The sequence below is a fragment of the Schistocerca cancellata genome, chromosome 7 (assembly GCF_023864275.1).
Source record: "Schistocerca cancellata isolate TAMUIC-IGC-003103 chromosome 7, iqSchCanc2.1, whole genome shotgun sequence".
Lineage (NCBI taxonomy): Eukaryota > Metazoa > Arthropoda > Insecta > Orthoptera > Acrididae > Schistocerca > Schistocerca cancellata.
The window spans coordinates 591,972,930-592,000,084 of NC_064632.1; the positions used below are offsets into that span (position 1 = coordinate 591,972,930).

At 37.0% G+C, this 27,155-nt stretch overlaps 1 protein-coding gene across 2 annotated transcripts in view; it reads right to left on the minus strand.

Moving 5' to 3' along the window:
* Positions 1 to 27,155, minus strand: part of LOC126091863 (tenascin-X-like) — a 771,043-nt gene that overhangs the window by 29,837 nt on the left and 714,051 nt on the right. For both annotated transcript variants that reach the window (XM_049907142.1, XM_049907141.1), the window contains one exon: positions 9,938 to 10,010. In XM_049907142.1, coding sequence (XP_049763099.1) covers positions 9,938 to 10,010 — 73 coding nt within the window. The remainder of the gene's footprint in view (positions 1 to 9,937; positions 10,011 to 27,155) is intronic.

Below are 27,155 nucleotides of genomic sequence, written 5' to 3' on the forward strand. Positions count from 1 at the left end.
AGCTCTGCTTTCATCCCGCTAGCGAGACTGGCAGTCTTCACCAAATCAGATAGCCGCCGGAAGCCAGAGAGGATTTCCTCCGATCCATAGCGACACACATCATTGGTGCCGACATGAGCGACCACCTGCAGATGGGTGCACCCTGAAATCGGAGGAAAAAAGTTACATTCATGTAACTTTACTCTGAGCTGCCTAAATTTAAACATAAACAAACGGCCCTTCCTTTCCAAAATTGTTGTTACTGTGGTCTCCAGTCAGAAGGATGGTTTGAAACAGCTCTCTATACTAACCTATCTTGTGTAAGCATCTTAATCTCTGCATAACTACTTCAGCATTATGTCCATTTCACCCTGCTAACTGGATTCAAGCCTTGGCTTCCTTCCACTCTTCTTTAGTGCATCCGTCTCCATACAGGTCTCAACTGGAGAGTCTACACTGTGTCTTTTTATGAGAAACTTCCTTCATCTATTAGTATGTTTGTCCTCTTTTAATCTCACACATCATTCCAATTCTCTTCCTACTTCCTCCTCTCATTGCTTACACTTTCCTTTCATAATTCTTTGTCACAGGCAGTACCTATGCAGTATATGTGTCAGTCAAGATTTTTCCTCTTTCTGATCACTTTCAATAACCTTCTTTCTTCCCCAATTCTTCATTACTTCTTCATTTTTAAGTCTGTCAGTCCACTTCACATTAAGCATTCTTCTCCTTCAACTATATTTCAATAGTTTTTAAATATCTTTCTTCTTTCTTTTTAATTGTCCAAGATTCACTGCTGTAGAGCACTACACTCCAGACATGACATTTAGAAAATCTTTTCTTCAGGCACAGCAAAATTCTCCTAGCTGTCAGTAACTGCTTCACCTTTTCAAATGCTCTCTTTCCCATAGATATTATCTTCCTTATTCATCTGTAAAGTTTCTATTCCAAGTCACTGAACTCTTCACATACAGGGGGATTTAATTATTCTACCTTTTCTCCATCAAATAACATGTTAACTGCCACTTCCTTCTAGCTTATTCTAATCACTTTTATTTTTTCTATATTTATCTCTATTGCATACTCATCATCTCTTCTTGCACTACTCTTCAGCATCTGCTGCAGCTCCTCTTCTGGTTCCAGCAATATTGCTTGATCATCTACATATTGTATGGTTTTTATGGTCTTTATTCTTTCTTCTCCAATTACAATACCTCTTGTGACCTCTATTGCCTTATCTATCAGTTCTTCTCCATATATATATTGGACAGCTTTGATGACAGTGAGCATCCTTATTTTACACCCTTTCCAAAGCTCATCTCTTCCATTTCTTCATTCCCTATTCTGTTACTTTCTGCTTTGTGTACATCTTTTTTATTAACCTTCTTTCTTTTCAGAATATTCCAATATCTTTTAAAATTATCAGTTTAACTCCAGTTCATTCTATCAAAAGCTTTCTCCCAGTCAATAAAACAAAACATATCCTTGTGCATTTCTATCATTCTTTCTCCAATCATCCTCAGATGAACTATAGCATCTCTTGTTCCTTTACCCTCTCCGAACTGAAAATGGTCTTCCCTGGTATTTTCCTCAATTTTCTTTTCAGTTCTCCTCAGTATGACTCTCATTACAGCTTTTATAACATGGCTGATGAAAATACTTTTCCTACAGACTTTGCACTGTACTATTTAGCTAAATGTACTAGAATGGTCTCAAATTGATCTTGAGACCAAATTCCTGTCATAAGTTCTGTTTACTAGCTCAATCAATGTGGCTATTAAATTTGGACCTAAGACTTTCAACATTATTTCTTTGAGTTATAAGCCACATCTGGTCCATGTTTACACTGTTAGTTTCGAAGGAATGAAGACTATCTCTTACGAAGGAGTCAAGCTAATTTGTGTCTGCTTTTTTAAATATATTTATATTGTGTTTATTTTTGCTGGATTTAGACTCTAATTCTATCAGCATCATCTGATTTAATTTTACTACACAGCAGTAATTGCAACTGTACTCAGGCTCGTTCACTACCTATTTTACACATGGCTCATCTGCAGAGGGCATTGGTAGTGAATGGTTGCATTTGCACCCCTAATACTGAGTCATATATTGGCTAGCCTTTGAACAGCAGTAAACTGGTCAAAAATTGTCTATACCACAATCTTTCGAAGATGAGGTACACTATACAAGTTCAGATTGAAACTTATTTATTTAAAAATAAAACACTTTTAACTTTGTGGCCATGCATTTTTAAGTTCACAAATAAATCCGATCTGGATAAATAATAATTGGTGCAAATCGCACACATGGTTTATTGTGTCGCTCCTACACACTTTCACACTCATATCCGCAGTCCTGAGTCGGGTTACATGACACTACATTAATCAAAATAATTCCTAAACATGGCCACAATTAATTTACAATTTTTATAAGATTTAAATACTTAAATCTAAATACATTACATAATTTTACACACATTTATCACCACATAATTTTATAATTTGTTTCACCTAAAAAAAAAAGTATTTTCATGTCCATTTTCCATTACACTATTTTCACTCTGCATTTAATACATAATTTTGTTCTTAAGCATGGTACATTAAAATCAGAACTAATTTATGACATGCTATCAGATTTACATAATTAGGAATAACTCCATGTTTTGGCACAGTTTCACCCTCTCCCCTCATTTAATGAAGTCTTTGCTCGAAATATGAGACATACAAATACTTGTTTGGCACAACAAAGATTGAAACTGAATGGTATCTTCATTATAAAATAATTACTTACTTTGCAATTATTCTAAATATCTTTATAACTTAATTTTACTATGAAACATTTTGATTGAAGTATAGGTACACCAGCCCAACATATTATTTCTGCTGCTGTGCTTTAAATTTAAATTTCGAACTACTTGGAAGAGCTCCATATTATCCCCATTACCTTACATAATGTTTCTTGAGATACTGTCCATGAAGAGGTACCAAATAGAATTATGGAGAAAAGAGCTTTAGGTATAAAATCACAATACCAAGGACAAGATAATGACACTCAGCTTAAGGCATCAAAGAGTAGTCAGTATGATGGATGGAAGTGGGTGGAACTTGATGAGGAAGGGGGGGGGGGGGGGGGAGGAGAGAGGATGGTGTTGTAGAGGGAAATCAAGGCTTGACTACAATAAGAAGGTTCAAGTGGATGTAGACTGCTGTAGTTATGAAGAATTATGCAAGCTTACACAGGAAACGTTAACATGGAGACCTACTTCAAATCCATCTTCACACTGAAGGCCACAACAATAGCAACATCTCTTACATACATGGACTAACATTAACAATCGACACAGTCTACAACACATTTGATGTATCGGAAGTGGATGTGACCTGTCATGATCAATACATGACAAGGATATTTCTTCTGTAGACAACTGGGAAAGTCCATCAAAGACATCTGCATCATTTATGATACCATTGGCAGCATGCTTATAGTGTTTGCTGCAAATCACTATGATGTGGAGTGACACAAAGGAATACATGTGAAAATAAAAGAGAATATGTACAAGAGACAAGAAACAGTCCCTTAATATAATTCATTTTCTGCCTTTCTGCAGACCATTATCTTATACTTAATGCAAAACAGCATGTTCCATCACGAGGCAGCAATTGATATCTTGACACCTGAGTTGACTCATTGAACTGAGTAACATGTGCAGTATAATGGACTTACAAGAACTTTTTGTTTTCTAGTTGACAGTTTTGGAATTTGGCGTGGTGTGAATCATATTGCTATATAGATTCTGACACTTTGACGTCTGATAACTATTCTGTGATTGTGATTTTTGTGAGTGTGTGTGTGTGTGTGTGTGTGTGTGTGAGCATTTGGGCGTGTAATTTTTGTGTCTATTCTCTGGCATGGACGAGATCCACAGTACTTCCTGCATCAATGTGAAACACAATTTACATACTGTCTTGCACCTCATATAATGTAATTATGAGATGACTGGACTCGATGATGACATCTGTCATTAGGACCAACTTGGTGTTGTTCCCATTATTTCAGACAACTACCTGATATGAGCCCAAATGATCATTTATGGTACCTGTTCAATCTCTACATCTTCCACTTCCAAATGACAGCTTTTAAGGGGATTTCAAAACATGTCTCTATCAATCTTGTGTTTCCTTATTTTGCATTAATTCCACACTTGATTGCTGTGTATAGTGAAGTTGAGAACATTTTACGCCACATTAGGCAATTAACATTTAGATTTATATAGATAATGTGACCATTTAATATCATACAAATGTTCAGCATGTAGCCATACTTACAAATTAATTTGTGATATGAATGTAAAATGGCTTATTCCACAACATTATGATTTATTATACAAATAAACTACAGAACATGACAGTAACTATCTAACTAGTTAGTGGTAGGAAGTCTGTTCTGAAAGTATTTGTCTTTATTCTGGCATTGTACTGAAGTGAAACACAGGTTACAAACTGTACAGACAAGAATAGAAGAGGAAAGTATATGTTAAGCCATTCAGTCAAGACAGAAATAAAATTTTAAAACACAGGGCTAGGGAACACTGCTGAAGATTAATTGGGTGGTTCAAGTAAATAACGAAGAGGTACTGAAGTGTAAAGAAAAGAAATGTAAGGGTGCATCTTAACAAATGAAACAAAATGAAACTCTGTTGGAAGCCAGAGCAATTAAAAGGACTTTTATTCCACAAAGAAATCAGTATGAGAATTTAAAGGAGTTATTATAATGTCTAAACGGTGTCTAATACCTGAGCAGTTTAGAGCTCACCAGCAGCTACTGGCAATGTTCACTGCACCAAGAATGCTCAAAAAACAGTGTTTCTGCACAAATGGTCAGTGTTATCAATTTAAGAGAACATCACGTAGTTTGAATGTATTGTCAGATTCCTTTATGATAGCATTTGGTCAGGTATTGGGGACTGAACTACTTAAGTCTTTTACTGTCTATGTCAATGATATTTTATTTGGTTCAGCACCATGGAAGGAAAATATTGACATCTTATATTGTGTTCTAAATGTGATTTAGAGAGCTGGAGCCACCATGAACTTAGCAAAATCAGAGTTTGGAAAGAAAGAAATAAGCTTCTTGAACATATGATTATGCAACAAGGAACTAAACTCATCACACATGACATGAAGACCATTGAGAACTTTCCTGTACTGATACAGCAAAAAGAGAATATTTGTCATACAGCATAAGCATAAAAGCATATTTAGGATTTGCTTGGTTTTACTATTGCATCCTCGCTGGACATAGTTTTTGTCACCTCAGCCACTGAAATTATTAAAGAAAGATGCAGACCTGAGGAGAGAAACAGCAAGAAACCTTTTGAAGATATTCATTTTGACATTAAAGAACTAATTCTAAGCCACCCAAATTTGGAAGAAACGTATGCACAGACCAAAATGCATTCAATTCAGTTTTTATTATCACATAACATGCCTTATTCAATAAAGATTGTGATATAGGTGACTTGTCAGTTTTACACTATATATAATAATACTAAAAATAGACAATAAACTAATAATATATATGGTGTAATAACATCTTCAAAGAGGTATTTTAATTACAATTATAATTCATTGTTGCCATTCACGAAATCTTCTACACTATAGTAACATTTATATTTCAGATATTTTTCCAGGTCTCTTTTAGTACCTTTTACATTTGGGTCATCCATATCTTTCCCTATTTTATTTACAAATTTCATGCCCATATAGTATGGGGTTTTTTCATATGATTTTAAACAGTGTGTAGGTAACATGTAGCTCGTTCTATATCTAGTGCCATATTGATGCAAGAAGAAGTTGCCCTCAAAAAGTTGTGGGTGTCTTTTCGTGAAAGTGAGAGTTTCATAGATGTATATGCTTGGAATGCTCATTTGATCTAGTTTTACAAATAAAGGTTTACAATGTTGCTTTGGTTTTGCTCCCACCATTGCTCAGATGATTCTTTTTTGTAGTCTAAAAGCTCTAAGTAAATTTGTTTTTTCAGACCCCCAGAAAATTATACTATACCTAATGACTGAAACAAAATATGCATTATATACAGTTTTTATTACAGGTAAATCAGTAATACTATCCAAGATATTCATAATATATACAAGGCTATTCAGTCGACCCAGTAAGTTGTCCACATGATGACTCCATAACAGGTTTTTATTGACTAATACACCAAGAAATTTGACACAGTCTGCAGTCTCTAATTTTTTGTTCATATACCTTATTTCACTTATAGACTGTGCAGATTGTTTTGTGGTGAAATGAACAATTTCTGGTTTTGTAAAATTTAATGTCAAGTTATTGTTTTTGACCCAAGCCTCCACTTCCCCAAGTGTTTGTTCAATATAACAAATTAGGTCTACCTCATTTTTACAACAGACTACAGCTGTTGAGTCATCTGCATAGAGGATAGTATGAGACTGGACCTGACATGGCATATCATTAATATAATACAGAAAAACTAGTGGCCCTAATATTGAACCTTGTGGAACACCTAATTGAGTGTGTTTCCAGCCACAGAGAAATTTCTTGCCACTGATGTTAATAAGTACTCTTTGTTTTCTGTTTGCCAAGTATGATGACATCCAGCTAAGAGATTTGTCTTGAAAACCATAGCGTGCCAATTTTTGGAGAAACAGATCATGATTCACTGTCTCGAAGGCTTCGGGCAGGTCACAAAAGATGCCTGACACACACATTCTATCATGAAGACATCTGCTGACTTTTGTGACTAATTCATTTATTGCATGGATTGTGCTGCGGCCTTTTCTGAAACCATATTGATTGCCTAAGATAATGCTGTTAGATGAATTGTGATTTTCGATCTGATCACATGCAGCTCTTTCAAATATTTTTGAGAAAATTGGTAACAGTGAGATTGGCCTATGGTTGCCCAATTCATCTTGTTTGCCTTTTTTATGTATGGGCCAAACTTCTGCATATTTTAACCGATCTGGGAAACATCCCTCATCACAAAAGGTTGGTTGATTATGAAAGAGAGTGGATATGCAATACTGTGATGGACTATTTTTATTATTTCAGTGGGGACCTCATCCCACCCCAGAGATTTTGAATTTGTTAGGGACATTATGATTTTGATGACATCTGAGATGGAAACATGAGAAAACTTAAAACATGGGCAATTACTGTCTGTCATATTGGGCTTTGTTTTTGGTGGTGAACAGTCACCAAATTTGTTACAGTTTATGAACAAGTCATTGAATGATTTACAAATGGCACTGGGTTCTGTAACAGCTCTACCATTTATCACTATTTTAGAAGGGCATTTTCTTTCTGCCTCACTGCCAACTTCACTTCTTATAACAGAAGAAACAGCTCATTTTAATGGAATGTAAACTAACACAAAACTGCTTGACAAGAAGGTCTCTCGCACTTCAACAATACAACTCTGAAATCGAATATATACCAGAAAAACAGGATATTGTTCCCAATGCACTGTCAAGATTACCCAAAAATCCAGGAGAGATAAATACAGCACAACTAATGGTGAAAGAAATTTGTATGAACTTCATGAAGGATTAAGCAAGTGGGAAAGACATGATGACATTACTGAGGAACATATGGTTGAACAGGGTCTAGATGGGATCTTGAAGATCATGAATGACTAGTGTCATGACCCCTTAGAATTGAAGATCTCCACGTATTATTGTAAGCATCAGGTTGTATTACATGAGAACACACATATGAATTCTGGTCATTGCAGCATTTTGGATGCAAAAAAATTTACATGGAAGTTGCAAAAACATGTAATTTTCAATGACATGGCTTGTAGGCTACTTGTAGTGCTAAAAATGCGTGATTTCTGCCAGAACACAAAATTACCAGCAACACAATGCAAGGGATTCATGTATCATGTGACACCTGATAAATCACAACAGTTTATTGCATTGGATCTTTTCAGCTTGCTGCTGAAAGCTAAAGGAAACTTTTTGCAAGGATTCATAGTTTTTTGGTCATGGAGGTCTAGTCAGTAGACCACCAGCCTCTGGCCTTGGAGGTCTCTAGTACGAATTGCAATTGGGGGGCGGGGGGCATTTTTTGCATCCCAGTCCCTCTAAGATGACCCCAAGTCCACTCAATCTCCTATCAGGTGTGTACAGGGAGGCCTTCTCAGCAGTAAAGGCAGCTGGGGCAATGGGCTGACCACACTCCCCTTTCTAATTCTGTGTCAAGAAAAGCTGCAACCTACCTGCAATCAGGCCAATAGTACAGTCACAATCTTGTGCCACAGACTATATCTTAACTTACTGGCAATCTTAGAAGCACAGGATAATGATCAAGAAATTAATGGAGGATTATTTTATGAATACTAAAAAGCCAGGCAGTGTTTTGACAGACAATGCCTGACATTGGGGGGCGGAGGGAGTGCGGGCTGTAGTTTTAAAATTGCCTTGGGAGTGGTGAGTCCACTATAGACTATATATAACTCTCTGTAAAGGAGGAAAAGTTCCACACCAGTCGACCTGGCATTGGCTGGATTCAAGGCACCGGAATGGGAGGATGGAACTTCAGAATTTCAACAACTGCGTTCATATCAACATCATCAAAATCTACAAATACTATAATAGTGGGTTTTTCTTTCTGCAATCTACTGTGTATGATAAGTCATAGAGTCATTATTGCTTAGCATTTTCTTAAATTTCTCCAGAACCCAAGCTGACATTCTTTCAGTTATTCTACACATCTACAGATAAAAATATACACTACAGTATTCTGAACTGTGCATTATTAAACTGGTATTGTATTGGGATTGTTACATTCTTACTTAAAGTCTGAGGGCATTTCACCTGCCATAATATACTACTTACCAGATGCAACAGTTTTGTCATAGTTGGTAGTCCCAAGGATATTAATGATTCTGAGGTAACGTCATCTGCTCTAGGCATCTTGTTTTGACTTAAGTGTTTATAAGCCTTAAATTGTAATGAACATACTATATTTATTTTAATAGAATTTTGTAATGTTAATTGGAAATTCAAAAAGAGTTTTCCTTATGATTGCTGTAACAGTCTCTAAGCAGCTTCATTCGTAATAACGTGCTGAAGAGAACCATATGATCAAGAGTTTCCTTATGGTAGTTATGGTTGCATATGTTTATTGTCTGGGTTTATATTCGACCTTTCACAGTTAAGCCACACTTGCTGACCTGTCTTAAATAAAGTATATTTTCCTCAAAGACATTGTGGTTTATATGGCACAGTTAGGTATTACTTGCCACTTTGTTAATAACTAAAGTATTAATTCTTTCTTCAGATTTTCTTTTTTTGTAATATTGTAAGTTGTTTCTGGATCCACTGTTGCTGTAAAACCTATTCAAGTAACTGAAAGAAATTTTGGTTAAAGCTAACTTGATGAGAGGTTATTTGCTGAACTGTTTTCTTAACTGATTCACATACACGAAGACAAGTCTTTTAAGAAATTTTGGCTTGTTCTTAAATTCATATAAAAGTTTCAATAAATGTTTTATGTAAAATGTATAGCCCAAGCTCAATCAATTGTTCCACCCTTTTGATCCTGTTAGCCCAGTTTTCTGCAACAATAGTTGTTGATATTTATGGTAATAAAGCAGCCACGGTAAAAAACTGAGCTGTAAACATAGGACAGTAAAGTTTTTATCCCAACTATACATGCAAAACTGTGTCTTGAGGAATGGTGAAGGACCATACAATTTGGAGAAGGGATGCCACAATCTTTTTATGCCATGTTCAAGTTAAGTAATTTTATGCCTTCTCGCCATAAACAATATCTTTTACATCCACAAGAAGTAAGGAAACAAGTAGTGGCATTTGATGATGATTGACTGGGTTGCTACCAGTACATTGCCATCAATAGTTTACATCTATGCAACGATTTTCAAACATTAAGAAGTATGGGAAATGTTTGTGTCATACCTCCTTCTGTGGTAACTGCTTCAACTGATGCTGGTTCCCCATCAGCATTGACTTTGTCATTACGTGCTTGAACCTTTAAAAAAATGCAATTATTAAATATACCTACATAGGTGGAATGTACATGGATGTATAAAAGATCACACATAATAACAAACCGAAATCAGAAAGAGAATTCTGGTTACTGTGGTGCACTCTCAAAGCAATGGTCCAGTACATAAGAAGCTATTGGCAATGTTTTTCTGTTTCAGAAAGGCTGAAATTCATACAAACAGAGAACTGTAGTGCTTTCTGGGACAGAGGCAGAATAAATAGCAAATGTGCCAGCATGAAAGCTCAGGAAGCTCTCAGAAGGAAACTGAACAGAAATAATTTTTTGCTCTCACTGTCACTTATGAGATTGCAAAGTGTATATAAATATTTGTTTTCTAAAATGTTATGTTCTGTGATGAGTAAAATTTTTGAACCAAATAATGTTACATTTTTCTCACTATTTTAACAGTTAAGAAGGCTTTCTGTTTCCTTTATTTACTGACTGTGGAAATAAAGAGTTCGAGGAAAGTAGTCAATGGTGAAGAGTTACTCAATGACTGTGGAAAATTTGATTCAAAATTTGTGATGGTGTGACATTGTAACAGCGAACAGAACAGCTACAGTGCCATCAGATGTCACCTACAGAAAATCAATTCAATGAAACTGACTGTGGCTCATCCACTGTTACATCCACCATTTTTTCAATCAACGAAATTATAGAGGATTGTCCTGCATATCAATATGGTTGCAGCATTTAAAAAATTTGAAGCAGATTGGCAATGGGCATCTTTTGTCATATGGACACAGTGTGTACTTTTCAATTTACTCCAAAATGTGTCTTTTGTAATGGATGCTAGCATTACCATTCACACAATTGTGCAAACTGTTAGATGAGTATAAAGAGAAAATGTACTTCAATTTAATAAACACCAGGAATCTTAGACGACTTGGATAGCAAATTTGAGGCAATTAATCAGAGAGTATGAATTTGTGCAACTCCACTGCATGGTGTTACCACTGTCATCTGTCCAGCTACATTCTGATGTTGCCAATAACAAACCATGGGCATTTTTTGACAGCCAAGTTCTGCCAACAGGCAATTGCCTCACAGCACATGTTGCACCTAGCAGTTAGAGCCACAACAAATATGATTAATTTAACTGTTTGCCTGGACGAATATGGACAGGGCTTATAAGCAGTTTGTATGACAATGCATGGGCTGGCAATGCAATAAAATTAGCACACACCTCAGGTGACTGTTGGGAAGCTTCATCCCTCCAAACTTACAATCTGAACACGTCCATATAGATCCCATAGGACCTTTTCCACTATGTCCTGGGTTCAATTCCCAGTGGAGTCAGGGATTTTCCCCTGCCTCGAACTGACTGGGTGTTGTCCTCATAATTTCATCATCATTCCTGAAAGTGGTGAGTTTGGACTGAGCAAAGGTTGGGAATTTGTATGGGTGCTGATAACCAAACATCATCATCATCACATCTCTCCCACCATCAGAAAGATACACTAATTGTATCACAGCTATAGACCATTATACATGCTGGCCTGAAGTATTCATGGTGCCTGACATAACCTTTGAAACTGTTGGGACTGCATTCTTTCATGTCTGGATTGAGATAGTTAGAATCATGTCTCTTCAAAGCAATCAGAATCCAGTGGCATTCAGTTTATTTGAATGTATGTGCCATCAGCTCAAAGTGTTGCACTGATGCCATGATATACAATGGTGGACAGAGATGCTACCTATCATTATCTTAGGTCTATGAGCATCCCTGAAAGAAGATTTCCAAGCAACTAACTGGCGCTTGTGTATAGTCAACCTAGATGTCTTCCTGGTGAGTTCTTTGCCAGCGTACAAAATGAATCCACTGACCCATTAAAGTTAGTGTGTAACCTGCACACACAGATACAATGGCTACATCTAGTGGCGCCAAACGATCAGCTGAACTGCCGATGAGCTATGTGATTGTCACTACATTTTTATTCGACATGACATGGTGTGCAAGCTGCTGTAACCACCCTATGATGGATTGTACTGTGTAGTTAGTAGGCACAACAAAACATTTACGTTGATATAACAGGCATACTGACAGCAGAGTCCATGTCTGGAAAACCAGCAGCAACCAGTATGTGACCTGTTGTCACCCAATCAGGATGATGTGTTGAGTTCAATGAGAAGCATCCATGACACTAAGAGGGGGAGTAGTGAAGTGTACACAATCTAGTGTACAGTGAATGTGTGTGTATGTGTGTGTGTGTGTGTGTGTGTGTGTGTGTGTGTGTGTGTGTGTGTGTGTGTGTGTGTGTGTGTGGGCGTTGGGGGTGTAGTGCTATGTGCATGTGACGGTCCTGTGCAAGATCATTTTTGGCTCAGTGTTTGATCAATGTTTACTCTTTGTTTTTCCTGTATATTATTCTGTGTTTTGTTCACTCTGCCACCTTAATGTCATTTCTTTTTTTGAGTGTTATTGGTTACTTTAAAGCTAATAAAGTGAGTTTTCGAATCCACAACAGAACTAACCTGAATAGAAGTGGAGGAAATGATAAAAGACATGAAAAGAGAAGAAGAATCTGGACTGGATTAAATAAGTGTTGAGATGATGACAGTGGCTGCTATTTTTGTAGTGAGAAAGGTATTGAAGGAAATGACACCTGAAGGATGGATAAATGGAATTGTACTGTCAATTTTGAAGAAGGGTTGTAGGGGACTATGTCAGAAACTCTGTTATGCTTCCAAGGTATCTGAGAATATCCTGGAAAAGAAAGCACAGAAGATAGCACACAAAGGAACAAGAGATGAACAGTTTGGTTCTAGACCAGGAAGGCTGAACTATATTTTTAATGTAAGACAGCTCGAAGAGAGCTGGTACAAGTATGGTAAGGATTACGAAGGTACGTTAAGACATTAAGAAGATATATGACAGAGTGCAAAGAAGCAAGATCTGCGAAAGTCTTTAGAAAAATGAGACTGGAGGCTGACTTTGAGAAGAATAAAAGTAATGTATCAAAAAAGTGTGGACTGTGTAAAAATAGTACTACACTGTTAGCTGCAATAGGCAGAAGATGTGCTTTGTTGGTGCTGCACATTTTAGCAACTTTGACCAAGTAAACTAATGCTGCAGTGTTCTTCTTCAGCACACTAGTGTAAACGTGTGCACAGAAACAGCAAAGTGAAAAATCCATGCAATATGCACGTTTATTTACATATAAGAGCTGATTTCATATATTTCATTTCTGTGAGAGTGCTTGTACATCAATTGGGTGCTGATTTGAGCTCCTAGATTCACATATTTTACTGTTTGGGTCACTTCTGCATAACATTTCATTGATTGTATAATACCTGTTTGTATTGTAATATATTGTGAAATTTCAATCATTTGCGAGTGCTGTTATCATCAATTATAGGCTTAAACTTAATTGTGCTCTTTTAAAATTTTTGACAGCAATAGGCTATCCTAGTTCAAAACAATCATTCTCTGCTTTTGTTGTACAATTACATGAGGAGTAGGTTTTTTTGAGAATTTTGAGATGCTTACAAAACTATATTTTCATAATTTACCAGACCGAGTGTTTTCGATATTTATCTTATTTCAGAGCAAATCAGCATTTGTGATTCATATTTCTGTGAAAGAATACATCACCCCTGAATTTCATTGTGCATCAACAGTAATAAACTTGTGCTTTTGAGAATTTTATAGAAGCTACTATTGGCCTTTGCATAATTTATGAGCAATTTTCAATAAATTAGCAGTTGTGATTTAGTTACTGTAGCAGTTATTCTAACAAATATATTGTGTTACATTTAGTTTTGCATTACAGAGTAGTAGCCCCATATATTATCTGCCTTTATCATAAATCAACTCTGTTTTCAAGTTTGTTACCATAATTAACCTCAAAACATTTTAGGACGCTATTAATTTTTACTACAGATTTTTGTGTTGCCTTAATAGAAACCCCATTTTGTGCATTTGCTTCAATTCTCGTATGGAATTAGCACCTTTTTAGTTCAAGAGATTAACAGACAATCAATGGGCTTATTTAAAGTTATTGTTCACTGCCATGTAATACATTGCACCAGTGAATATGCAGCCCGACTGTGAATGCTGTTCTTGAATACTGGATGAGTTGGTTGACAGTTGTAAGAAGCTGAAAATCACCTTGACTAATGTCAAGCAATTGGCAGCTGCTGTGGATTAGTGTGTTGGAAGAGCTCTCGAGAGTCATGTATCTGTGGTGTACCAAAGGTACTGCAGAAAGCAAAGAATTTCTCATCGTCCACTCACTTGACTGTGAGTGGGGTTTCAATGGTAGATCTAGTCATTCTGTACAGGGTGGATGGGGATGAGGGAGGACTCAGAATGTTGTACTCCTCCCCATAAGCAATAAGTTTGAAGTGCTGTCTTTCACTTAAACTGAACCAATGAGATTAGGAGTCCATCATCAGTAGTTCAAACATATGGTGAATTAAAGTAACCTTGGCGAAATGACAGCAACGGACAGGAAAGGACACCAGGTGCACTCAGTGTGTATGGCTAGTGGTCTCATTCAATACGTTGAAGAGGCTATTCCGGCAGCCACTGAGGGAACAGGGTGCAACCAACTGCAGATTGTGTGCACATTGGAACAAATGATGCCTGCCCTCTGGGCTGTGTGGTCATACTTGGGTTATTCCACTGATTGTCAGAAGGTTGAGAAGACTGGCCTTATGCATGGAGTTTTATCAAAGCTCACAATTTGCAGCACTGTCCCCAAAAATGATCATGGCCCTTCGGATCTGAGTTGAGTGGAAGAACAGAATCAGAGACTTTGAAAGTTCTGTGAAAACACAGACTGTGACTTCCTGGACTTGGGCCATAGGGTTGAGAACTGTAGGATTGCCCTAAATGGGTCAAGTGTGCACTACACATCAGAGGCTGATACTGAGTTAGCTGACTACGTATGGAGTACACACAAGGGTTCTTTAGATTAGGCAACTCTCCATCCAATACAGATAATGATAACTGTAGGAAACCCAGAAGTATCTGTTTATAATCGAAAGAAGTGCCTCCACAGGTGGGAGTATTAAAATACTAATGATTGACTGCTGAAGCATACATAAAAAAGTGCCAGAATTTTAAGTGCTCATCAAAAGCAGTGAAACTCACATAATACTAGGTACAGAATACTGGTTGAAACCTGAAATTGATAGCAGTGAAATTTTTTGGGAAAACTTAAATGTGTATTGAAAGGATAGGCAAAAGGGAAACGCAGGTGGTAGATTTGTCACAGTAGACAAGAACCTCAGACCCACTGAGATAGAAATTGAAGCTGCATGTGAGATTATTTGGGCAAGAATCAGTATCAAGGGTGGGCATAAAATAATAATTGGATCCATCTATCATCCACCAAATTCATCTCCTGATGTAACTGAAAGCTGTACAGGAAACCTCAGTTCACTTGTACTGAACTTTCCCAATCATACTGAATTATTGGTGGAGACTTTAATCATGCAACAATTAATTGGGAAAATTACAGTTTTGTTAGTGCTGGGCATGATAAAGACATCCTGTAAAACTTTAGTAAATACCTTCTATAGTTAGTAAACCTACTCATGATGGAAATATATTGGATCTAATGGCAACAAAAAGAGCTGACCTCATTGAGGAAGTCAACATAAAAACTGGTATCAGTGACTGAAATAGCTGTAGCAGTGATGATTACCATAGTACAAAAGACAACTAAAACAAGCCAAAGGATATATATGTTCAGTAAAGCAGATAAAAAATCGGTAGTGTTATATGTCAGTGAGAAACTTGAAACTATCAGCACAGGGCAGGTGCATGTAGAGGAACTATGGCTGAAGTTTAAAAGAATAGTTGCCCATGCATTGGATGGATTGATAGTAGAACAGTGCATAATGGGAGGAAATCTCCATGATATACAGTCACCATAAAAGAACTTCTAAAGAAAAAGAGATAACTGCATAACTGGTGTAAAACAAACTGTAGGGCTATAGATAGATGCTGAATGAAATGCGTTTGGCTGTTGAGAGAGCAATGGGTGATGCCTTCAATGACAACCATAACAGAATATTGTCAAATGATATTTCTTAAAACCCAAATAAATTCTAGTCCTACGTAAAGGTTGTTAGTGCCACCAAAGTTAGTTTCCAGTCCCTAGCAAATGAGACATGAACTGAAATTGAGGGTATCAATGCAAAAGCTGAAATGTTTAACTCTGTTTGCAATTGTTCCTTTACAAAGGAAAACACATGCTTTTACCACTGAAAATATGAATTATATAAGTATTAGTGTTAGTAGTGTTGAGAAACAGCTGAAATCATTAAAACTGAACAAAGCCCCGGGGCCGTGTGGTACCCCTGTCAGATTCTATACTGAATCTGCAGCTGAGTTATCCCCTCATCTAACTATAATCATCATAGATCCCTCGAACAAAAAACTGTGCCCAGAGGTTGCAAGAAAACTCAAGTCATACCTGTCTACAAGAAGGGTAGTAGAAGTGGTCCACAAAACAACCATCCAATATCCTTGACATCAATTTCTTGGGGCATCTGAGCTCAAACATAATGTGATTTTTTGAACAGAATGACCTCCTCAATGCTAGCCAGCATGGATTCCAAAAACATCGATCATGTGAAACCCAACTCACTCTTTTCTCACATGACACACTGATAGTTTTGGACCAAGGATTTAGGTAGAAGCAGTATTTCTTGATTTCCGAAAACTATTTTATTCAGTACCACACGTACTCTTATCATCAAAAGTACAATTGCATTGGGTATCAAGTATATTAATGAAATTGCAGACAATATTAATAGTAATGTCAGAATTTTTGCAGATGACGCAGATCTTCTTCTTCTTCTTCTTCTTCTTCTTCTTGCGTTACGACCTCTCTAGGACCATGGGTAGCCCCTTTGTGGACTGCATTTTCCTTTTCTTCTCCCAGAACCTCTTCATTCTTTCTCTTGTTCTCTCCCGCTCTTCTTCCGAGATCTTCAGTTTCCATTTCTCCTGGCAACGCCACTGGTGACATTCTAATCTTTTCCTGTATTCTTCTCTGTCACTGATCTCCGGTATATACTTTTTCCTCCAATTTTCCTTTCCTTTGGCCTTGATACCCAATTCCAACCAGTCCTCCCGAAGTTCAGCAATCCACTTGGTTCCTGTCTTTCTCCTTGTCCTCCCTGTTGTTTCCCACACTCTTTTCATCATTCTGTCCATACTCATCCTAACTAGATGCCCAGCAAACCTTGCCCTTTTGAGTCTGATTTCCCTGGATATTGTTCTCATTTTCCGGTAGAATTCTTCCCTAGGTCTTTGCATCTACCTCTCTCCACCTCTTTTGGGACCTAGTATTTTTCTCAGTATTTTTCTCTCTTCTTTCTCTAGTTGTTCTGCCCCATTTCTTCCTAGTGTCATCGTCTGAGCAGCATATAATACTGCATTCCTCACTGTTGCCCTGTAGTGGCTTATCTTTGCCTCTGTGGATATATTCTTTTTATTGTATATCTCTCTCATCATGCAGAAGGCTGACCTCATCTTCTTTATCCTCTCTGCTATTCCCTCCTTGCTCCTGTTCAACATGTTATAAATTCTCCCAGGTATTTAAATTTGTCCACCATTTGCACAGTGCCTTCCAGTTATTTATAATAAAGTACTATCTGAGAGAAGCTGCATAAATATTCAGTCAGATGTTGATAGGCTTTAAACATTCAAAAATGTATAACTGTGCATTTCGTAAAATGAAAAAAAAAACCCTAGAATCCTGTGACTGTAATAAGTCACTGTTTAAATCTGCCAATTAATACAAATACCTGGGTGCAGCTCTTTGTAGTGTTTTGAAATGGAATGATTACATAAGCTCAGTCCTGGATAAATCAGGTGGTGGACTGAAGTTTGTTGGTAGAATACTGGGGAAGTGCAATCAGTCTACAAAGGATATTGCTTATAAATCACTCGTGCAACTGGTTCTAGAATATTTCTCAAATGTGTGGGACCCATACCACATAGACTAATAGGGGATCTTAAATTTATACAACGAAGGGCAGCACAAATGGTCACAGGTTGGTTTGATCCATGGGAGAGTATCACAGAGATATTGAAGGAACCATAGTGGAAGAAAATAGACATAAACTTTCCTGGGAAAGTCTATTAACAAAGTTTTAAGATCTGGCTTTAAATGATGACTCTATGAATATATTACAACTCCCTGCTTATTGCACACACAGGGATCGTGAGGATCATTTAAGAATAAATGCTGAACATGCAGAGGCATTCAAAGAGTCACTCTTCCTGTGCTCCATATGTCAACTGAACAGGAAGAAATCCTAGTAACTGGTATAATGGGACATACCCTCTCTCATGCACCTCATGGTGGTTTGCAGAGTATAGATGTAGATGTATGAGTAGAGAAGACAGACTGGTTAGACTAGAAAAATGGGCTGAAGCAAGAGAGTGCAGTGAGCCCACTAGGATGCAATAATGGTGGGAGTGTCACATCATGTGTACAGATGATTTAATGGTTTGAGGAAATGGAGAAGGAGATGTACAAAAGGCTAAATGTATGGAAGGATGTGATGGGACAGTAGCAAATGAAATGTAATGTGAAATAGTGCGAAGTGATGGTGATAATGAGGAACAAGATGAAAGCAGCAATGGATATAAGTGTTAGAGGGCAAGTACTTCAGAAAGTGGAGGTACGAAGTACCTGAGGAGCATAACAGAAGGCAGTGGAAGAAATGATGAGATCAGTGAAAGAGGAAGGCAAGCCAATGGATTTCTGCAGAGTATAAGAAGCCTGATATGGAGCAAGGATACACCACACAAAAGCAAGCAATTGTTATACCAAGCATAATTTTTTTTTTAAGCATAATATGAGGAATGAAATTCAAGATACCCAGAAAAGCAGAAACAATAGCAGGCAACAGGTGTTGATGAAATGTACCCATTGTTAAGGGTTCTGGTAACTACAAGTGTTCTGGAAGCTAAAGAGGAGTCTATAGAGTTGTTGATGACGATCTCCTATGTTCAAAAGAGACATTTTCTTTGCTTCAGTGTTTCAAAGTAGATTTCAGTAGTTATTTACGTTCATCAGATTTGACAACATCACTACAAGAAACAAAAGGAGAAAAAACAATAAACTCGCTGCTGTTACAGATGTCTTCACATTGTTTGTCAACTATTGCAAGTCTAATTAAAATGCTCATCCACATCTTACAGTACATGAACAGCTCGTTTCATTTTGAGGGTGTTGTCCATTTGTTGTTTGTATAAAGTCAAAACTTCCTATGTCAGGATGAAAATATTGGCTTTGTTTGATGCCAAATCAAATTATGCACTGAACTTACAAGTGTATATTTGAAAAGAAGGGGATGCCCGAGAAAAAAATGAAGGACAAGGAGTAGTGTGGGAACTGACTAGCTCTCTTAGAGGAGGTTACGTTAACTTTTCTTTTCTCTTCTTTTCTACTTGCAATTGAGCTTTACAAGAGTAAATTGACTCTTTGTGGAACCATTGATGAAAAATAAGCAGAAAATACCTAAAGTTTTATTTCCTAGCCCTATAAAAATAAGATAATCTGTCTTTGTATGTCATAATGAGGTTATCTTGGTGTTGTATGACCCAAAGAAGAATCATGCTATCATTTTTCTTAACATTGAGCATCATGACATGAATGATTTGATGCTGAAAGCTATAAACCAGGCATCATTTTGCATTATAACATCAACAAAACCACTGTCAATATAAAGGACAAGATGGTCAATGGATATCCTTTGAAAAGAACCACAAGAATGGTCCTAGGTATTATTCCTCAACATTGCTGACAAAGGCATTTGAATGCTTGTATATTAGTCCAGTATCGGGGTACTTTTTGCATGCAAAAGCCAAGGTAGAAGATTTTACTTTTTTATCTTGTGTAAAAATAGTTGACAATATGTTAAAAAAAAGTTTTTGACCTCCAAATCCACCAAGAAAACTTTTTGTGGCCAAAAAACAAAGAAATTTTGGCACTTTTTTCAGGTTTTCACCAATTACTTGGCAACCATGGATTCTAATGAAAATGTGACCATTACCAAAATAAAGAGCATTAAGTTTTGCATTGAATGACCTACTTAAATGTCAAAATCAGTGCAGCCGTTTGGCCGCAATCAGTTGTCAAAGTTCATTCATTTTTAGCAGATTAGCTAAAATGCTAGTTCCTATTACTATAACTCAAAAACAACTACTTTAAATGAAAAATGTCAAGTTATCAAAGTTGCAGAGCATCAAGTTTCATGTTACAAAATCACTTAGTTTTTAAGTTTTAGGCACTATGAAGCATTCAGATACATGCAAGCCAAAGTATTTCCATTTCGTTGTTTTTCTTTGAAGTCAGATTTATTCAATCAAATGAAATTTCCGGAGGTAAGACTGCTCTCTAATGAGCACATAGGTGTTCTGTATGTATACCTTTTTAATTTTCTTCATGCATGCGTAGTTTTATTCATTTTTATCTATGCCTTAATTGGTAAGGGGAGGTTCCTAAAATGAAAACCAAGTATATAGTAATGGCCAACAAGTATTTACATAAAAGTAATATAAACGTTTGTACAAATGAACAAACAGAAGGGCATGAAAACATTTAAAAAATTAAATAACAGACTAACATTTTATCAAATTTGAATTCCATCAAGGTCATTTGGCAGATAGGGGCAGGCCTCGGTCCAGCGTCTGATCTTCAGGATCCACTGCGACACCTTCACCAACGTCCTCATCCTGGAACATATCTTCTATCTCTTCCTCATCTTTGCTGAGCCCAATTTCTGGGGTGTTCTTGCAAGATAAGCCAAAACAGTGTTTACATGTTGAGGAGCAGTTCAGTCCAGATTTGCGACATTCACGTACTTCTGTGTATCCTGTTTTGCTTGTTCCAGCCCCTCTGGCATGGATCAGTTTTCTTCCCCAGCCAAGATTGCACTTGATGGTAGGATCACAATGAGCATCACCTTGCTGCATCCAATGTTGGAGGTAGCGTTCCATGTTTGAAAGATTTTCTTGGGGCAGACTTTACAAAAAGCTTGTACCTGAGCTCGTCCAAAGTTGCGCAGTTAGAATTCCCATATAGTGCTAACATCACCTGTTCTCCTACCTGTGCTATTAAGTCTTGAGAGACTGAGGGTTTAAAAAATTCAGCAGCTTTCACTTTGAGGTGTGGTTGTTTCTCCATAAAGTTTAGTAATTTCCCTTCTCCTTGGTCAAAAAAATAGGATGTGGTATCACATCCTATCAAGGCATTGCTGAAAAGTACAAATGCAGGATCGAAATTGAAAGAATTACAGGAGTACCAAACACCTGCTGATTCCCTCTTCTCAGTTTATGGAAGTATAAGTTGGTGCTGCTGTTTCCTTGACCCATTAAGAGAACAAGTATGCCAATGTCATCTACAATTGCTGCACTGCCAGACTCAGTAACTTGGGAAATAGCTGTTTCCACAATTAAGGAATCTGCACCTTCTTCTGCCTACAGCATTGAATACCTCTATCCTGAAATTTCCTTATGAGCATAAAAATCAGGTGGTTCTTGTGGCTCTTATTTACGAGAAACTTCTCCTATGCAACTGCAACATTTGTATCTTCATCAAAAATGATATCTGGTAAAGAACCTGGCGTCTTTAAACGACAAAATCTTTCAGATGATTTTGATCCCCTTTGTGAAGTATCACTTGGGTAGACAAAAATTCAGAAGTTGAACATCTTCTTTCCCAATCAATGTTCTTGTTAGACTTCGTAGGTGTGAATGGAGAGACTGCCACGATTCCTCTCATGGGATGGAAAGTATTCATCCTGTCAATCATGCAGATATTAAAATCGTCATTATCAGAAATGAGCTGGTTATGTTAGGATGCTCAAGTCATGCAATCAAGGATGTCTCAAACAGGGACTCTTCCATGTATGAAGCTGTGAATCCAATTGCACTAAGAGCATTGACAATTAGTCTTTATCTGAATATTTTGTATATGAATGTACTGAGCCCAATCAATAGTGAAGGCAGATATGACCGTGGTCTTACTGCAGAAATCACTGCAGGTGACAAAGGAACAAACTCTTTCCCATTTACCTAGAGTTCATTTCTTGTTTTTCAAAATCAATGATTCAAAGAAATGTCCAATCAGTGATCCCTGAATCATTAGTCCATCTACCAAGAAATCATCATGTGGGGAGTACTGCAATGTATCACAGACCTGTGTACAGATGTCCTCATGAAGTATATCTGCAGCAGCACATACAATTCTCAGACGCTCTTCTCATGAATCTGCTAGCTTACTGTGATAGAAACTAGCAGACAATATCATATAGCTTGTACTTTTGAAAAACACTACTGTGGCCTTTTTGTGCCCGCCAACAGTCATTATTTGTTCACCATACTTATGGAAGAGTTGAGTTTTTTGGTCCTTACATCTCTCAGCCATTCATGATTTGGTGCTTTAACTTCTGGGAAGTAAACTGGCATTCTTCTGATTGCATGGACCTGGGACTTCCTTGTTTTCCTCCATCCCTGACTGGGCAGTAGAAATCTCTCTGACAAAACCTATGACACCGAGCATTTTTAGCGCAAAGGTCCTCATCATGGATAAGTTCCAACAATTCATGAGCCCAGTTGTCACCTCGCCTTTGAGCAACTCCAATAACTGTATCTGTTAATTCAAGTTTCATCACTTTACAAACTACATTTTGCTTTGCGTAGCGAAGTCTGCTACATTTCTCCCAATTGACATCAGTTTTCTCACCATTATAAAAGCAGTGTTTATTAAAATCAAACTCCTTCATGTATGATCAAAGGTTCAATATTGATGGTGCAGGGCCATTTGCCAAAGACAATTTAATTAGCTTTGGGTTACTGTACTTCTTCTGACAAGCACTGTGCCCTTCAGCTACAGTCCGGCCAATTAATAACTTATGATGTGTTGGGATTTCCCTACCCTTGCTGGACTGTAGTAGCTTTTCCAGTCCTTCATGTTTCACTTTATCCACATCACCATCTGCAAAATAGCCATTGCATATAAAACACAACTCTGTACAATTAGGAGCACTCATTTTAAATACACCACCCACACAACAGAAGTAAACTCAAATGAGGAATGAGAATTTTGCAAGATACAAGGAATTATGAACACATCCCTTGCATAACACAGGAAGACTGTGTGTTGTTAACAGTGGAAACAATAACAAAGGAACGAAAAGGATGGCAGCCTTGGCTGTTTACAACTTCTCAAGTGAGGGAGATCTATAGTTACCTCTACACCCAAGGTGGGGCAGATTTATGTCATCATCTTGGAAATTTAATTTCATTGTATAACTTTGACTTAGAAACAAAAACAACAAAATGGAATTACTTTGACTTTCAAGAATATGAACACTTAATAGTGCTCAAAACTGAAAAACTAGACAATTTTATAACATGAAATTTCATGCTTTACAACTTTGATAACTTGACATTTTTCATTTGGAGAAGCCGTATTTGAGGTACAGGTGTTAGAGCTGACATTTTAGCTAATCTGGTAAAAATGAACGAACTTTGACAACTGATTGAGGCCAAACAACTGCACCAATTTTGAAATTTAAGTAGGTCATTTGATGAAAAATTTAATGCTCTTTCATTTTGGTAAGTGTAATATTTTCATTAGGATGTGTGGTTTCCAAGTAATTGGCAAAAACCTGAAGATAGTGCCAATTTTTTTTTTCCACAAAAAGATCTCCCAAGGGTTCTGGAGGTTGAAACTTTGGATTCAACATACTCTCAACTATACTCACAAGATATAAAAATTAAATCTTCTACTTCATTTTTTGCAAACAAAAGGTCTTTTATGTGACACAATTAGTGGACTACATTATTGAAGACAAAAATCAGCATCCTGCATCAAGTTGTATTCGTGGGAGGATAAGTTTCCTGCTGAATCTTTGCAATGAATTAACCATACCACAAGTCAAGTGATGACTTGAATGGCCCATAAGACTTATGGTGATGATAATAACTGCAATGAAAAATCCTGTTCTAGAACCAGGGGCTATGGGAAGATAAGATGGTGAACTTTCAAAAACTTAGTACAATGTTGTCTAAAGCTGTAGCTCAATTTTTGTGTATGTATGAGAGAGAGGAAAAATATGAAAACAGATATTACAAGCACCTTAAACTTCACATTCACAGCCACAGTACTGTAGCCTTAATTGTTTAAATGTGTTACATTAACACATACAGTACACTGGCCATTTACATAAGCTATTTTGTTACATGTTGCATTCATTTCTGTTCAAAAAGATCACTACTGTTGCATAGCATTTGATTTCTTGGTAGTTACTGTAGATCCTGGAACTTCGTAGTCCAAAGATTAAGATGGTTGTTGCTATTGTAATCTTTAGTCTGCAGACTGTTTTGATGCTACCCTATTGTATGCAAGCCTCTTCCCCTCCAAATAACTACCGAAACACACATCCATGGGAACCTGCTTATTTTAATCATCTCTTGGTCTGCACCTGCAATTTTTGCCCTCCACTCTTTTCTCCAGTACTAAATTGATATATTCTTAGAATGTGTTCTTTCAACCAATACCTTCTTCTAGTCAATTTATGTCACATATTTCTTAAGTTATGATTTTATTCAATACCTCCTCATTGGTTACATGATCTACCCATCAAATCTTCAGGATTCTTCTGTAGCACCACATTTGAAAAGCTTCTATTCTCTTCTTATCTGGACTGGGTATCATCCACATTTCACTTGTGAACAAGGCTACACTCCAGAAAAAGTCTTCAAAAAAGACTCCCTAACAAATTTATCTATGATAATGATGTAGGTTGAAGCAATGAATTAAAATTTGTACCAGAGCTGGGATTCAAACCCAGGTCTCCTGCTTAAGCAGGAGAACCAGTTTCAAATCCGATGCTGGTACAAATTTTTATTCATTGTTTCAGCATGCATAATTATTGTAGATAAAGGTCAGAATCAATATATCTCAGCAACATCAACTGTGTATGATTAATACTTCTTCAGAAATGCTTTTCCTGCCATTGCCAGTCTACATTTTATATCTTCTTTACTTCAGCCATAACCAGTTATTTTACTGACCAGATAGCAAAACTCATCAACTACTTTTAGCATCTCATTTCCTAATATAATTCTCTCAGAATCACCTGAATTACTTCAACTACATTTCATTACCTTGTTTTGCTTTCATTAATGTTCATCTTATATCCTCCTTTTCAGATTCTGTCAGTTTAGTTCAGCTGCACTTCCAAGTCTTTTGCTGCCTTCAGCAGGATAAAAATGTCATCAGCAAACATACAAATTTTTATGTCTTCTCTTTGAGCTTTAATTCCTTCTCCAAATTTTACTTTGGTTTCCTTTTCTGCTTCTCAATGTACAGATTGACCAACATTGAGAGTAAGCTACAATCCTATCTTAATCTGTTCTCAACAACTGCTTCCCTTTCATGGCCTCTGACAATTATAACAGCTTTCTAGTTCTTGTACAAGTTGTATATAAACTTTCACTCCCTGTATTTTACCTCTGCTATGTTCAGAATTTCTAATAAGAGTGTTTGAATCAACATCCTGAAAAGCTTTCTCTAAATGTAGAAATGCTATAGGTGTAGGTTTGCCTCTCTTTTAAGCTATCTTCAGTGCTTAACTTGTGTTTAAATGGCATTCCCAGAAATATTCATCCCAAATTAAGTCTCTGAATAAATTTGATCCTGAGCCATATGTGAAATCTTGGCTGCTGGCAGGTAGGAGATTAGCAGCAGAAACAGATTGCAGGAAGCAAGAGACCAAAGCATAGGTTCCTGAATATTGCACACTATGGAAACTACTACATGAAGAGTGAGTTGCCATAAATATTTTATTCCAAATAAAGTACTGCCTGTCTTCTAAGATAAGTTGTGGGTCAGTTCTGGCTCATGTGATCCAACAATTCTCCAGAATCCAAATGGATCTTTTCTGTGGTGGGCTCCTACAACTTCTTCCATTATTCTGTAAATAATTCATGTCAATATCTTGCAATGATTACTTATTAAAATAACAGTTTGATAACATTCACATCCATCAGCACCTGCTTTCTTTGGAATTTGAATGATTATATTGGTCTTGGTGTCTGAGGGCCTGTCCCATATCTTGCACACAATGTGAATAGTAGTCATTGATGGCTCTCCCAAGGATATCAGCAGTTCTGAAGCAATGCTGTCTGCTCCAGTGGCCCTATTTCAACTTAGGTCTTTCAGTGTTCTGTCCAGTTCTTCTCATAGTATCATACCTCCTCTCTCTTGTTCATCCACTTTCTCTGCTCTTTCTATAACATCACCTTCAGTTTATTTCCCTTGTGCAGCTACTCTATATGTGCCTTGTATCTTTCAGCTTTCCCTTCTTTGCTTAGTACTGGTTCTCCTCCTGAGCTCTCAATATTCATACATACACTTCTCTTTCCTCCCAAGGCCTCTTTAATTCTCCTGTATATGATTTCTGTCTTTCCCCTATTTGTACCTGTTATAGGCTTACCTTTGTCCTCTAGCCATTCCTGCTTAACCGTTTTTCACTTCCTATCAATCTCGTTTTTTAATGTTGGTATTTGCTTTTACCTGCTTCATTTTCTGCATTTTTATGTTTTATTCTCTCATCAATAAAAATCAATATCTCAAACAACATAAAATCCAGTATGGCCTCACCAGTTACAGACAATGGTCATATATGTGAGAGATTTGTGTGTTTTTTGTCTACTTTGGAAGAAGGGCACAATCTTGCTTGTTGACAGTCTTTTTGTTGTGCCTATCTGTGAGTCAACATTTTCACTGGTGAGTAGTAGTCTGCTTTTCCTCTGTTTCAGTCAAATGTTGCCTAATGCTCCCTCAGAAACTCTCAACCACCTCAGGTTCTTCCAACTTATCCAGGTCCCATCCCCATGTTTCCTGACCCTTTTGCACATTCTTCACTTTTAATCTAAAATTCATAACTGATAAGTTAAGGTCAAAGTCCATATCTGACCCTACAAATGCCTACCAGTTTGAAGTCTAGTTCCTAAATCTCTGTCTTACCATTACATAATCAATTTGAAATGTTTACTATCTCCACATCTCTTTCATATTGTAGTGTTTCAAGGATTTCTGTGTAAATTATAGAACCACTCAACCTTCTACTGCCTTGAACACA